Source organism: Suillus paluster (assembly GCF_016628075.1).
Source record: "Suillus paluster strain FC165 chromosome Unknown EDB91scaffold_60, whole genome shotgun sequence".
Lineage (NCBI taxonomy): Eukaryota > Fungi > Basidiomycota > Agaricomycetes > Boletales > Suillaceae > Suillus > Suillus paluster.
Genome location: NW_024537620.1, coordinates 32,540 through 46,860, shown reverse-complemented (window position 1 = coordinate 46,860; position 14,321 = coordinate 32,540). Strand labels below are relative to the sequence as shown.

The 14,321-nt window shown below is 48.7% G+C and overlaps 6 protein-coding genes across 6 annotated transcripts; 2 read left to right on the top strand and 4 right to left on the bottom strand.

Moving 5' to 3' along the window:
• Nucleotides 1–623: 623 nt before the first annotated feature.
• On the top strand, nucleotides 624–2,312 carry EDB91DRAFT_1349188 (uncharacterized protein). The gene is made up of 2 exons (XM_041326006.1): nucleotides 624–1,236; nucleotides 1,292–2,312. Exons 1-2 carry the CDS (start codon nucleotides 700–702, stop codon nucleotides 2,240–2,242), a joined length of 1,488 nt encoding a protein of 495 aa, XP_041173727.1. The 5' UTR covers nucleotides 624–699; the 3' UTR covers nucleotides 2,243–2,312.
• An 831-nt stretch (nucleotides 2,313–3,143) lies between these two features.
• On the bottom strand, nucleotides 3,144–5,204 carry EDB91DRAFT_1251913 (chaperonin Cpn60/TCP-1 family; the record flags this gene model as incomplete). Its single annotated transcript, XM_041323437.1, has 9 exons — nucleotides 3,144–3,192; nucleotides 3,248–3,359; nucleotides 3,412–3,772; nucleotides 3,822–4,079; nucleotides 4,130–4,218; nucleotides 4,272–4,349; nucleotides 4,404–4,479; nucleotides 4,527–5,123; nucleotides 5,178–5,204. The coding sequence occupies 9 exons, from the start codon at nucleotides 5,202–5,204 to the stop codon at nucleotides 3,144–3,146; spliced, it is 1,647 nt and encodes a 548-aa protein (XP_041173726.1).
• A 152-nt stretch (nucleotides 5,205–5,356) lies between these two features.
• EDB91DRAFT_1330294 (cyclin-like protein) lies at nucleotides 5,357–6,935 on the bottom strand (the record flags this gene model as incomplete). Its single annotated transcript, XM_041325347.1, has 7 exons — nucleotides 6,765–6,935; nucleotides 6,599–6,708; nucleotides 6,340–6,549; nucleotides 6,012–6,285; nucleotides 5,693–5,963; nucleotides 5,563–5,661; nucleotides 5,357–5,509 (listed from the first exon to the last, which is right to left on the bottom strand). Exons 1-7 carry the CDS (start codon nucleotides 6,794–6,796, stop codon nucleotides 5,357–5,359), a joined length of 1,149 nt encoding a protein of 382 aa, XP_041173725.1. The 5' UTR covers nucleotides 6,797–6,935.
• A 272-nt stretch (nucleotides 6,936–7,207) lies between these two features.
• On the bottom strand, nucleotides 7,208–8,671 carry EDB91DRAFT_701978 (uncharacterized protein). Its single transcript, XM_041328148.1, has one exon. It carries the CDS (start codon nucleotides 8,579–8,581, stop codon nucleotides 7,340–7,342), a length of 1,242 nt encoding a protein of 413 aa, XP_041173724.1. The 5' UTR covers nucleotides 8,582–8,671; the 3' UTR covers nucleotides 7,208–7,339.
• Nucleotides 8,672–9,230: 559 nt separating this feature from the next.
• Nucleotides 9,231–11,554, bottom strand: EDB91DRAFT_1058359 (fimbrin; the record flags this gene model as incomplete). Its single annotated transcript, XM_041314152.1, has 8 exons — nucleotides 9,231–9,272; nucleotides 9,325–9,410; nucleotides 9,473–9,732; nucleotides 9,793–10,494; nucleotides 10,547–11,019; nucleotides 11,068–11,211; nucleotides 11,271–11,424; nucleotides 11,478–11,554. 8 exons carry the CDS (start codon nucleotides 11,552–11,554, stop codon nucleotides 9,231–9,233), a joined length of 1,938 nt encoding a protein of 645 aa, XP_041173723.1.
• Nucleotides 11,555–12,690: 1,136 nt separating this feature from the next.
• Nucleotides 12,691–14,298, top strand: EDB91DRAFT_1152633 (PRTase-like protein). The gene is made up of 11 exons (XM_041319489.1): nucleotides 12,691–12,796; nucleotides 12,831–12,968; nucleotides 13,042–13,110; nucleotides 13,165–13,230; nucleotides 13,283–13,321; nucleotides 13,374–13,425; nucleotides 13,478–13,560; nucleotides 13,614–13,670; nucleotides 13,720–13,796; nucleotides 13,847–13,991; nucleotides 14,041–14,298. Exons 1-10 carry the CDS (start codon nucleotides 12,740–12,742, stop codon nucleotides 13,857–13,859), a joined length of 651 nt encoding a protein of 216 aa, XP_041173722.1. The 5' UTR covers nucleotides 12,691–12,739; the 3' UTR covers nucleotides 13,860–13,991; nucleotides 14,041–14,298.
• Nucleotides 14,299–14,321: the final 23 nt, after the last annotated feature.

The following is a 14,321-nucleotide window of genomic DNA, read 5'->3' as shown; positions in this document are numbered from 1 at the left end:
GCTCGAGAGCGTTTGGCAAATAATGGACAGTAAACCCGCCGGACCGCGATTATCCTTCCAGTGCCAGTACTGTGTACAGGTGTGTAGGTACCATGGACATCTTTTCAACACTCCATCATGATCCCATTGCTCCACCCACGACTGCCACATTCGATGTTGGGCTGGTCAGAATTTGTTGTAAGGTCCATTATTAGACTAGACTTAAGCCTGGTTTGTTAATAGCTCAAACGTCGTTGACCATCAATATGAAGCTAAGTCCGATACACGCCCACCTTGCTGCGAACCCACGTAACACATGCCTATTTTACATACATGCAATACACTCCTCTACCTTCCTCATTTCTATTGACAGACCGCTCGTGCTGTGAAATACAGAAATACATTGATATCAAATCTTTCGAGTGCCTCAAGCCTTCCTTGCGTTAATTCTGTTATCCCATGGGGGACTTCAGCTGCTGGAGTAGGTTGGTGTGGTGTACGCGAGGTTATATACTGGTTGATTTTACAAGCACGTGACTGACGCGTCGCGATCGGGTCTGTTTATTCAAACTTTATTATGGTGTACGCCATTTCAAATAACCTAGGGGTATAAGTACAGCGTGTCTTTGCATGTCCCTCTCAGTTTAGCGCCGTTTACCCCTTTCTACGTGTACCAGCATATTCTTACGATCTTCATCCTCCATCTCAATATTTTCCAATATGATTTCTACCGTCATGAATGCTACCGCCCGTGTCGCCCTCTCCAGCTTACTTACAGCAACTTTCTTCAAACGGACCGTCATTGATCATACTGTTGAGGTCCTGTCAAAAGCGGAGAAAGTTTCCGCTGGCCTCATCGCATACACAGTCTGCTCGTCGTCAATCATGCTTGTTCTGGCATCCGACTCAGTAGCTAAGAAGTTCCTCCGCAACGACGCCAAGTATCTACCCACTCCGCAGGACGACGCCGCCGACCACAATCCTGCATTTTCTGACGACACCTTCACCCCCGCTACGCCTCAGCTCGCCGAATTTTATTGCCTGCCATCTCCTTCAACATCATTGCGTTTAATTGAATCAACAGACACAATAGCCGCTCTCGTCACGTGTTCTAATACCTGCATCAGTCTCACTTCGCCGCACTCCAAATATTGCCTGTCACCTATCGACTCAAATAGTAGTACTACCGTCTTCTCGGACGATGCTTCGGATACCAATGACTACGAGTCTTTTGGTGACGACAACACTTTCCACGAGGTAAGAATTTCAGCGTAGCCTCAATTTCCACATTACTTAACACTTGGATCTCTAGGACGATTTTTCTGTACCAAAACAAACTATGCTCGACACTCTAGTCGAAAAAATGCGAGCCCTAACACTCGACGACCTTCCTCGTCTATCCACTCTTCAACCGCTCATTCTAGTCGCCAACCACCAGACAGCATCTACGTCTTCTCCTCCGAGTCTTCTTGAACTCGCCACCTCCATGGATGCGCTCATTCGATGTATGAATGCGCTTTCTCTCTCCGACAGTCCGCCTGACGATCCTGATGTCTTTCTTCCTGACCCGGACGACGCCTTGAGCCGAACTATGGAGATGCTTTCTATCTCTGATATGTTGCCTTTCACGCCCAAGCTGAAGCCCCCAATTCCGGTTACGAAGCGCGCCGCAGCTCAACTCAAATTTCTCCCTCCTACTAGTACTCCGTCTCCACAGCCTACAATCAAATTGACGTGCGACAAAACGGCCTCCATCCTTGTCCCCTACGACCTGGAGCTTTACCGCCCAAAAGATTTGAGGCCGCCGCCACTTAATACGCACTCGCACGCACACCTACGCATCACACACCGCCGCCGATGGTCCCCTACGACCCATCCGGACGACGCACCATACCACATATCCTCCTTCAACACGGTCCACCACGACCCGGAGCTTCACCGCCTACGAAGTCGAAGGCTAATGCCAGTCTACCCATCCGCCACGCCGCGGGTCTACAACGCCAGCCTAGGTCCCCTACGACCCAATTCCGGCGGTTCACTAAACGGCCTCCTTCATCGTCCCCTACGACCTGAAGTTGGATTCGAAGGCCGCCGCCCACTATTACGCACACGTCTACCGACCCGAATCGCTTTTCGCTTCATTCTCCCCACAGAGGTATTTTTGATTTGTTTTTTCCTCGACTGTATGAGACGGACATTGGACTTATCTCTCGCGTGTTTCTTTTTTCTTCTCTTTTCCTTCCCTCCCAAGAGGCATCTTTGATTTCTTTTCCCCTTTGTACGAGACAGACATTGGACTCACCTCCAGCATGTACGCTTATTCTTCTCATTTCCTTATCCACATATCATGATCTTCTTCGATTTGTCCTTCTCCTTATACTGGCACGAGACGATATTGGACTCATTCGGTTTCATCATGGACTCATCTCCCGCATGTATCGTTACTCTTCTCATTTCCTTCTCTACATAGAGGTTGTATTTTCTCCTTTACTGGTACGACACGGACTCATCATTTCATTATGGACTTGTCTCGCGATGTATATCTATTTCATAGATCTTGTATTTTATTTTCGTGCATGTACGACGACGATTATCATTGACAGTATAGTGTTTGAATATAATTTCTTCTGTATGTTCTTAGGGCATTGTGCGCTTGAGATATATAACATGCATTGGTTAATACTAGTGATAGCCTTGTAAAAAGCTACGATACGCGATGTGAAGCGTGCTTGCGCGCACAGGACAAGCAGGCCTTTATCTGACATTCACAAAAGGACCCTCGACGCCAGCAGGATCAAGGACTACCACCTGAGTCATGGCTCTGTGCTAGAGATGCGATAACATTAGTTATCTAGCTAGTGTCGGGAATTGGTGTTATCACATAGCAGCTAGTGCACTCGAGGTTAGGTGAGATGAAGCCTCATTGATGCATTAGGTGAATTCATGGTCGACTCAAATGCAGGAGCGGTGGCCATGCGTGAATTCAACTCTGCAAATGAAATTGATAGCAACATGAGCTCATGAGGCCGGAGACCAACACGAGGTCACCTTACATGCTTCGTCGTACGTCATCTCATTCAGTCCGAGCGCTGTAGAGATAGGGAGATCTTTATTTTATAACCACCAGCATCCTTGCTTACTTCCTGACATGAAAATCACTCTGGTTATACCGCCTCACGCCTCCGAGGCGTAGCACGTAGAATGTCATCCACCCTATTCACATACAACGTCAAAGGACAGCTCATGATCTGGAAGGTGCACTGCATACCGTATTATCATCTCCGCTGCTTCGCTTGCACTGAGCACAACCTGCCGCTTCAGTTTATAACTCTCAGTAACACCAAGTTGTCTCATCGAGCCAATGGTGCCCTGGTTCATATCTAAAGATCCTATAAGTTCGAAATTCAAGCCTGAATAAGCATATAGGCCTACCGAGTCCGGCATCCGACTGCCCCTCATAATGTGCTGCTCTCAACTTGGCAACGAGATCGCTCGAGTCATAGCCAGCGTTGTCTGCGAGGATCGTCGGTATTTGTCTCAGCGCACGGCTAAATGACTCCGCAGCTATCGCCTTCTTGCCCTTGACCTTCCGCGCGGCTTCCTCCACGGCGCAGCTCATTAGCATCTCGGAACATCCACCGCCCAAGACAATCCGTGTCTCTTTGACTGTCTGTGATAAGACAGAAAGCGCATCGTGTAATGAGCGCTCAGCCTCGTCAACCATCTGATTGGTTGAACCACGCAGAACAACAGTGCAGGCTTCGCCCGCAGCAACACCAGAGAATTTTATGAGCTAAAACTTCTGATCAGCTCAGAATCAGTGGGTAAATGACCATGCCAACCTTGTCTTCGCCAATAATGATTTCCTCAATTAAGTCGCACTTCCCAAGCTTTACCAGATCTGGTCTGTCGAACGTGCTTGCAATCTCCCCACCGGTGACGAGTGATAGCCGCTCAACACCCTCAAAATCGGCGTGCTCAATCACCATGATACCTTTCTCTGCCAAGAGAGACTCGGGGTAGTTGTAGATGAGCTGTCGGTTGACGAAGCAGTTGATGCCATGTGCGGCGATCGCATCGACTTTGGCTTTCATCTTTTCCTATAGTGCGTCATTAGAAAATTAAAGAGGCTGTGCAAGCGTGCAATTACCCGTTCAGCCCGCTCGAGCTCAGCAAGTTTTCCTGTCGAGTCTACTTTTACTCTGGCTCCGAAGATCTTGATCTTATCAGTGTCCATCGCTTTTAAGGAACTAGGCTTTAATCTTAGATCAATACGAGATGGTCACACGTACAGGTGTTTGCGATTAGGATTTTCGCGTTCTCCATCCGTTTGGGTGAGTTGACAGCGATGGTTTTGTCGAGAATGAAACCTGTATTAAGTATGCTCGTTAGATAAGTAAAGCAAACTGCGTCTCGTAGCCAACCTTCGTCAAGGTATGAGTCTGTGAGTTTGCCTCCGACCTTTTTGATAATCTGGATGTGTTCTAAATCCGTTGATCCCTCGAAGACAGTCAACACGAGTATCAAATACAGTGGTTAAAACATACCTTCAATCGAAGTACAGCATCTACAGCTAGGTTTGCGAAATAATTTTTGTCTTGCGATAAGACTTTTGATGACAGGGTCGTACGAGCAATGTTGACAAGATCCTGACGGAACTGAGCAGGATCGGAGCTGTTTGGGGGCACAAACCACGTAGTCTCCGTAAGATATTTCAAAGAGACGCGAAAAACGCGAAGACCCACGCGTGATCGACTGCTGCAGTTCTCCAATGCTGCAAGCGCAGCGATGCTCGCGACCCGGTACCCCTCCACAATCGTCTGAGGATGTATCTTCATCGCAATCAATCTCTCTGCTTCCCTCAGCAGCTCTGCTGCCAACACACAAACGGTCGTCGTTCCATCTCCGACTTCATCGTCTTGGACTTTTGAGATGTTGACGAGGATCTTGGCTGCTGCATTGTCGAGCTGGATGGACTTGAGAATCGTTGCACCGTCATTGGTCACATTGATATCTCCTGAGGATGCCGATTGCAGAATCTTGTTCATGCCCTTTGGTCCAAGCGTTGATTTCACGAGGTCACCGAGTGCGAGGGCGCCAACGAAAGAGGATAGACGGGCATTTTCAGCTTTCTCCTCAGTTGCCTGCGTGAAACGTAGTCACATCAAGCGCAAGCACATCAATCTGCCAGAGCCTACCTCGTGACCGAAAATGTGCATGGACATGGCTGTAGTTTTGGAGAATATTGCAGACAAGTTACAAGTAATTAATCGTGCTCCATCGCGTTCGATTATGTAATAGATCCATTTGATGATCAAAGTCAAATCAAAGTTTGTCCCGCTAATCACGTTCGTAGAGAAAAACGATGAAGGTACAATCACCCAGCAGCCTGAGTCCGTTCCAACATCTTATTCACCGCAACAGACCTCCCAGAAGCTGCGTGCGCCATATCCGACAACCTATTCTCTCTCATCCTCGTCAAGATCTGCAGCAAGAAGGTCGGCGTGACAGAACTCCCACCATGCGGCCTCTGCGCATCGTCCGAACTCTCCACAGGGCGTACTCACCCCAGCTACGGCTCACTCCCGATTGTGTCTGCGCCGACGCATGTCCATGGAATGCGCTCCTTGCAGAATCAACGTGATCAGAATCTTCAGAGTACCGCTCCCAGAGTGTGTACAGCTGAAATGATTTCTTGTGCAATGGTGGCGACTAACGGCATTGAAATGTTAAGTTCAGCAAAGAATGCAACAAAGTCCTGTGAGTGTTTCTTTCCATGACCTAGTGATGCGCTGGAACTTTGTCGCGACGATCTTCTTGGGGAGTTGTGGACTGGTTGGGCATCGGTTGAATGAGATTGTTGTTGCAGGAGCTCTCTGGTTGGACCGTGCAAAATTACGGCGAGATAAAGTGCTGTAATGGCGAGTAGATGGGGAGGATAAAGCAAGCATAGATCTGAGCGATATGTGTCGTTAATAATAGACCTGCAATTGAAATCAGTTATGAGGTACTCCTTCTACAAATTCGCTCACCAAGCCAGCTGGAACGCATCATCTGGCAATTCGAGTTGCCCATCTCCACTCCCCCAATACCGTGGGCCGTCATCCACTTCTACTCCTACTCCTACTCCCACTTCGCCAGCTTCTGTCTGCAAGTCGTTCGAGCTCTCCTTCTTGCAAATAGACAGCAGCGTGCGATATGGATGGAAAACAGTGAGGTCACACTCGAGGTCCGCAACGAGGTAGAACTCCATCTCGGCGAGTTTGGAATTATCGGAAGGAAAATATTTCACGCCGTATGGTTGGTCTATGAAACCAGACATTAGAATTTCGAACAAACAGACTTGTTAGCAAAACACACGGCTGAAGAAAAGTCGAGCCTCTGCCACCATATTCTTGATGTGCACGGGCGACTCCTCCGCCTTCCCAGCCACGTAACAGCATGCTGCGATGACAATAAATGGGTCGGTCTCGCAGTACGAATTCTTGATGTAAAATCTTCGAAAAAATACAATGGCTGTTGCAATGACGCGCTGCCTGAAGTTGAGCTTCTTCCCCAATTTCGTTATAACTAGAAGGGTTGGGTGTCATCCCGCATTCCGCAGGCGTATTGTGCTCACCGTTTGCAAAGAAAATTGCGAAGAAATCGAGGTACTCCGAATCGTCCACGTATTGTAAGTCATCTGCACGAGACTGCTTCAAGGTGGCCCGATCTACTATCCATCGTTTACTGTGATACCCACCACATAAGCCTCGAGTGCCGCTTGTGACTTTGATCCTCCTCACTAGTGCGTACTGGCCCAGAAATCAGTGGCCATGTGAAATAAACTGAGAACGCGGTTGTATCAGGATAGGACAGGAATGATTGCTACAGGACCCAGAGGGACCCAACTGGAATGTCTCTTCAGAGACAGACTCAGGCGGTCAGGTCACAAGTGGTAGTATCGGAATTAGCCGTTCATCTTTATTCATCTACCCGAGATTACAGTCAAGACAAAAGTTGTGGTGTACAAATATATCAAGCTACGGTCTTCTATCTACGATACAGGGGGGATACAGATCATGAAGTAAAGGACAAAGGACAGTGGGCTGACTGATGCGCCCGCGCGTGACATAGATCACACTGCCGCCATATCTCAAAACTAGCCAGCAAGGACGATCAGTACTACTCTGCATGATGACTTGGTCCGTGCGTCATTATATTTCTCCTTTTCGGCTCTGCGTCTCGCGAAGGAGGATATGACAGGCACATTCAACAAAAACAACGAATCAATAAGCACCGACCAGAGTTTAAAATACGTGAGCGATGGAAATAGAACGTCAGCAATGAGACTTGGATGTCCAGAGGGAAAGAATGGGACCTAAGCTTCCTGCGGTAAGAGGGGGAACGAAGGGACCGCGTAGTCCAAGTGACCAACGATGGGAAGGTTGCGACCATGCCGGATCCGGCGGTTTACCCAGTGTTGAAACACCTCGTCACTATCGAAGTAGTACTCCGGTGTGTCCAACACACTCCCGCTGAATCGAAGGTGAAGGCTTAGCTTGGATAGCCATATACACGTGAACGTAGAGAGGGTGACACTGGTTGGGACGTATGTAGCCCAGATGTCGTCGGTGGAGGGGATGTAGACTTTGATGACCATCATACCGTTCTTGGGTGCCCATCGCGCGTCTTTTGGGCTCCCGGAGAATGGTTGGATCTCGATGAGGTCGCCACGCTCGGTCAGCGCCCCAGGAGTGATCTGATAGGAGGCTGCTCGGGAGCGACGATGTTTACCGTGGAAGTGAACGGTAACAGAGGGTTCCAGACCTGGGTACATAGGGAATGATTTCACGAGGACCCCGTCCGAGTGTGAAGTGAGTACAGAGGGCTGGCATCGACTGACATCTTCAATGAATTCTAGAAGAATATTGGATCCCTCGGTCTCATCTTCGATCTCATTTCTGGGTTCTGGAGAATATTCGTGCGCCACCTCGAAGGCAGGTAGCCGACAAGCGGGAGCAGAGAGAGCATCAGTGTACTTGACGACATCGACAGCACGACGGCGAGTTCCCTGTGGAGAAGGCGATGATCGAGAAGGCGAGACGTATGGCCAAGATCCATCGGGCAGTTGCAAAAAATCTCCTTGCCGGACAGAAGCACCGACAGCCGTAATATTGAAGTCGTGTGTTTTCTTAACGGACGTGATACTGTCATCAGAGAAGTCCTCGAGCGCGATCCTCGGAATGGTCGGCATTGAGAGAACATAGGGATGGTGTTCAGAGTCTGCAGAATCAGAAGTGTAGAATGACTCCATGTCTGGAATATACTGGAATTCTCCAATCCTAGTGTGAAAGCTTGGAAACGACTGGCTGTGTTCCATTGAAGATGTGAACTGAACAAGTAGAGTGAGCCACAGTTTGAGAAGCCTATGAAAGTTGGTATACCGCATGAAGGTGCTGTGGGCCATCTTCGATAGACGCTGTATTGACTCCCCGTTTTGTGTCGCTGGAAGTATTAGAAAGATCCACCCCGAAAAGGTCTGCAATGGGGGACACCTGGACCGAAGAATGAAGTTGATGGGGAGTATAGTTTTCGAAATAACAAGGGTCCAAGGCAGCATTGGTGGAAGACACGAGACAGGGTGCAGAGATGTCCACCGCGAGTCGTGCAGTAGCAGGCCTAGTTGGAACGTCTCGGGTGACTTGAATAGTGGGAGGAAGCGGATCGCGAAGGCCAGTCCTCGGCTTTGGGACGGCTCTACTCTTTGAGCGATAGAGATATCCAATGGCAGAAAAGGCGACTACAGAGAAACAGAAGGAGCCACCTTTGAAGTAAACGTCTTGCGGGATCCCAGAGCCCGGCCCAAGTACATCTGCGCGGTAGAAGGATGATGAAGGAACGACTGAGGTAAAATGAGCGGAAGGTATGCTGCGAACATTACTAGTGCCAGGAGCCATGAGAAAGGCGAAAGAATGTCATCCATTCCGCAATTTGGGAGGTTTCAAGGACGGCGGCTGACATCGAAGTTGGGGTCATAGCACGAGGCTGACAGTTACTTACTGGTTTACAGTGTGCGCGAGGCATCAAGGCTTCAAATCATGGCTGTTTCGAAATGCTGCTGCCAAGGGTGCATGGAGAAGCATTAGCATTAGCATCAAAGGTATGTACTGCTATTTGAGTGCTATGTATACACATGATATTGAACATCCAGACTTTGTTTGCAAAGAACACACAATAATCATAAGCGAAAGAAAGACAAGAAGCAAAGATCACTGCGAAATGCTCATCAAACTACCAACGAACGTCAAGATCTGCGAGGACGATCAGCACGATGATAAAATAAACCAATCAAGGAGAACGTACAAGTCGCGGGCGAACATCCACTATATCCTCTGGTACCAAGAAAATCAGCGCGTTCATCTTTCTCGCGATTGAAATGGCCAATTTCGCTTCATAGACAAACGAAAAAGTCAGCTTCTGATACAACCTACACACACACACAAAAACTTACCATTCTGCCTCCGATCCTCATAAGCACCGCTCTCGGTGACATTATTCACCAGAGAGGGGTCCACGATACCCGGTCTCATCGCATCAAGAAGGTCGAGGAAGAATAATCCAGTGGTGATGGCTGGATCTTTGAACGATCGGATGGGTCGTACGCCAGATTTGCCTTGTTGTGCGGTTGTATTGGCCCATTTGAGCATGTCTGTGTCGCTGATGGGTTTTCCGGTCTTAGAGAGCGCCATTAGGGTCTTTGTGATGTTTAACCTGCAATAATCGAATCAGAGTGAATCTCAGAGACGTTATGCGTGGTGAAAGACAACGAACCTCATCAACTGCCACACAAGACCCAGAACGAGCTTCTTGGAGCCATCCACAATATCAGCGCCTTGGATGCCGACGAGGTGCATCCCGTTCTGTTTCCCAAGCTCTACCGCGTAGTTGGTGTTCTCCACTTGCTTGAAGCGGGAGAGAGTGCTTTGGTTGGGGGTGACACCGATATCTTGCTGCTCCTCTTCGTCAAGCATTGTCGGGGGCGCAGCTTGTGCCCCACCTTTGGGCTTCGAGACGCGACGCCATACTACAGACCCAGGCGAGATCTTGTCGAAAGCTTGGAGGATGATGAGGCCATCTCGTAAGTTCTCGAATAGGTTGAACACTGCTGGCTCGACGCCGAGGGAGTTGAGCCATAGCGTGAAAGCACGTGCTTCACGCTCTCCCTCTGCGTCAAAGTCTTCAACGGCGCCATAATCTTTAGCTTCTTGTTCGTCCAGGGGCTCAAGGCCAGGCCAGGTGTTAAAGAGGTTCGCAACGAAGGCGAGGTTGAGACGAGGGTTACCGGAGATGAGGGATGAAGGCGTGAGATACTTGCGACAGCCGATGGCCTCGGCGTTTTGAAGTACTTGCTCTGCGCGTTGTCTGACGTCTTTGGTTTGGAGGGGTGCGAGGGAGCATTGATCGGGTTTGAGCTGGTTTAAGAGCACGGTGTAGTTCTCGCCGTCTGAGACGTCACGGCTGAAGTTGTTGACTCTGGCAAATCACGAGTGAGAAGGAATGAGGAAGTATGTATGAAGGGACATACCTCCGTTTCCACCCTGCTGCTTTCAAATGGTAGTTGAACCAGCGAAGGAGAATTTGGTCTGGTGTCAGCCGTAGGAGATCGTCGATGGTCTCGCCGTCCTCGCACAGCCGGTACAACTCAGGGTGGATTTTGATATCGACTTGGGCGAGCAATCCCCGTCGGATGATCTGCCAAATAAGCCCAAGGATCAAATGCTCCCGCCCCTCCGCGATATCAGACGAGCCAATATTGACCACAGAGCATCCAATACCCTTGGCAGATGCGATCACGATATTGTTATTCTCCGTCATCTGGAATGTGTTCAACTGCTTTCGTGCAGTCGGCTTGTTCAGTACACGTGTATCGATGGTGTCTGGGACGGAATCGTTGATAAGTTTACAGAGGATGAGACCGTCCCTGCACTCCTCGAAGATTTGCATCGTTGAAGTAGGGATTGGGAAAAGGTTGCCGATGTCTGGGTCGTTTTCGATGACCTGTTAACGAGTTAAGGAGACGTAGAGAGGTGTATGAAAGGGACTCACCGAGTTGATATGATTCGTGAATTCGGTGCGCTCGTCTTCGTTGATCGTATGACTGACATTTGCGTTTGAGCCTTTGACAGTGACTTTTCCTGCCCGTGTAGGAAGGACGGCAGCCTTGGTTTGGGTGCGCAGTTTGACGTTGAGCTGGTCAAGGAAAGTTGTTGAGTTATCTGCGTGATGACATCATGGACGGTGAACAGCACCTCCACCCAGTCTTCGAGCTCGACTTTGCCACTGGCATCGACAGAGACATGTTTAAGAGTCTCTCGAGCCTGATCATACGATTCCCCGCTGTTCTGAAGCGCTTGGAGAACAGTACTCTTGTCAACGCGACCTGGCGTGTTGGTGCTGATCGCACTGCGGAAGAGATTAATGCTGGATTGAATTCGAATGTAGATATCGTAACGTACTTGAAGCGATTTACAAGATCAAACATTTCATCTTTTGATACTTCTGGATATTTCTTTTGAAGTCTAATGGCCTCCATTGGAGAAGATGACGATGAGCTCGAGGATAGTGGTGGTAGCTGTACAGAGTATGCCGTGGAACGCGGTGCTGGGGGTCGCCACTTGGCCGCTGGCGATTGACTGCGCGATACCATCACCATCTTCTTGCAGGCTTGTTTCAACTTTCAAGTAAAGGTACCTCACTCCTTTATTTCTGCTCTAGGACTTTATACTACTCTGGCATGGCGCACGCAGCAAGGATGCAGCCGCGGCGCAGCACCAATCGATCTCTGGGATATTCGAGTCACTATTTTGACTGCGCATGACACAGCTTCATTTGCCCTTGGCCTCGTGTCAGTGGGCGTTGGGCACTGCGTGCTATTTGATTCGATAAAGGGTACGCTGCCGCCAACCAGGGTATCTGAACCTGGAAGAGGTATGTGGTTCACTTGTCTTTCATTTCGCTCTGCTATCCAGGACCTACCATGGTGTCTATGATATTCGACACGACATCCTCCAGAGCACGACTGTCTGGGTGATGACGGAAGAATTCTCGAGCACATTGGAAGCAACCAGGGAATACACAATCACCCCAGAATTGCCTTCACAGTCTTTTCGAGTGATCCAGCAGTTCAAGAGCCTTCCGGATTTCTTGATGCTTCCGGCCTTCCTGGCGTTAAGGCACCAAGATCATTCCAGCTCTGCGTTACGATAAGGTCGCTTTCCACGACACATGGAGATCACCCATGCTATAATGGCCTTTTCAAGTTTCGCATATGAAGCATGCGCACAAGGTCGCACAGCTTCCAACGTCTCCTAATTACGCATGTCAAAACTGGGTCATCCATCTCTCTCCAGCTTCCGAATACATGGGACGAAAGGCTTGCCCAGATGTTCAAGTCATTCTAGAATTATGATCTCCTGGATTGAAAGGCTACTGGTGTTATAACAAGAAGCTAGTTCGAGCACAATCTACTCTTCCTAGTACTACCACTTCTGCGTCAGTTTGCCTTGGTAACTTCTTATAGTATATGTGTTGGTATCATTCTGCTTGTAGTTTACATCGCACCATTCCATTTGCCATGGTCGATGTTTGTATCGTTTGCTTGTCTCACCTATAGTAGTTGCGTCCGAATGCCAAATATAACATCACATTCATGCCGTTATCACCGATATATTGGTTGTACCACGATCATCAAGCTCTCGAGACTCCATCAGTGCTAGCAATGGCAGCGTCAACTGCGCCGACTTCTCAAACACACCCAGCTTCGCTACCACCATCGGTGTTTCACTCTCCCTCAAACGGCACAATTGGAGGCCCTGTATACCATCATCCGCGATAAAACCACGAGTCGTGGAGATTTCTTATTTTACTCTGACCGGATCATTCGTCTACTCGTTGAAGAAAGTCTAAATCATCTCCCTGTGGTCCCAAAGACAGTGGAGACTCCAACGGTATGTTAGTTTGTTCTAGAACGCCTAGGTTGAAGAAAGCTGCATCAATTTACCCCCTGTGTTTCTACTGAAGGGCGTTACGTATGAAGGCGTTGGTTTCGAGGGTAAGATATGTGGAGTATCAATCCTGCGTGCTGGCGAGGTATCTAAGCCACCATTGTATGAATAGTACTACTAGTAACGCTGAACATGACAGGCCATGGAAGCTGGTCTTCGAGAAGTATGCCGTAGCGTGCGCATAGGGAAGATTCTGATTCAACGAGTATGATTACACATCTCTTTCGTTGGGTCATAAATGACAGCTTTGCAACCAGGATGAAGAGACCGCTCTTCCCAAGCTCTTTTATTCCAAGGTAGACACTGTGTACTTCGAGGGATACTTTGTTGACTGCTTTGGGACTGCAGCTTCCTGAAGACATCGCATCCCGATACGTGCTTCTCCTTGATCCGATGTTGGGTATGTCCTGTTTCTATTGCCACACACAGCCTTTTAAACTGGGACTTTGAAGCTACTGGAGGCTCCGCTATGAAGGCAGTTGAGGTTTTGCAGGAACAGGGCGTTCCAGAAGAGCGAATTATCTTCATCAACTTGGTTTGTTTTACATGCGAGTATCATCTGAAAGCAATGATTTCATCGTCGTCTAGATTGCAGCACCAGAAGGCCTGAAGAGATTTTGTGGTAGATTCCCCTCTTTGCGCGTGGTGAGCCTACATTCACCGGGAAATGCCATTAACTTGACGTACCGCCCAGATCACCGGATGGATAGATAAAGGCCTGAATGAAAAATCCTACATTATTCCAGGTCTGGGTGACTTTGGAGAGCGAAGGTGCGCTCGCTATACTTGTTGTTACTCATTATCGCCTACCATCTACTCAGATATTGCGAGTGAAGGATCGCGAGTAATGTCAACCATCGTGCTCTCGCATGAATTTCATGCAACATTCAAGTCCTTGGTCCTCCATACCTTTCGTCAAATAAATGATTGAGCTTGTAGAAGCGACATTGATACTAGGCCAGTAATGTACAAGAAGTCCTTCGTGATAAATGTACATATTCGTTACGCTGACAAGAATCCATGCTAGTGATATCAGCTAAGAGGAGCGCCTGCGGACCTCGGCTGGAATAAACAAAAGACTACACAATTGTTGGCGTTGACTCGCTTGCCAAATTAACTAACACTTTCCCTCGTACTCGTCCCAAGCTTCTTCCTATGTCTCGCACTGTCCGGTACCATCAATTTGACAGAATGCGCCTTTGGTGCCGGTCGCCAAAACAGTGGAGGGACTGAGCGAAGAGTATCGATAGAATGACTGTGCTCTGTGGATGCGAGTGGTGTAGATACGCGGGCAGT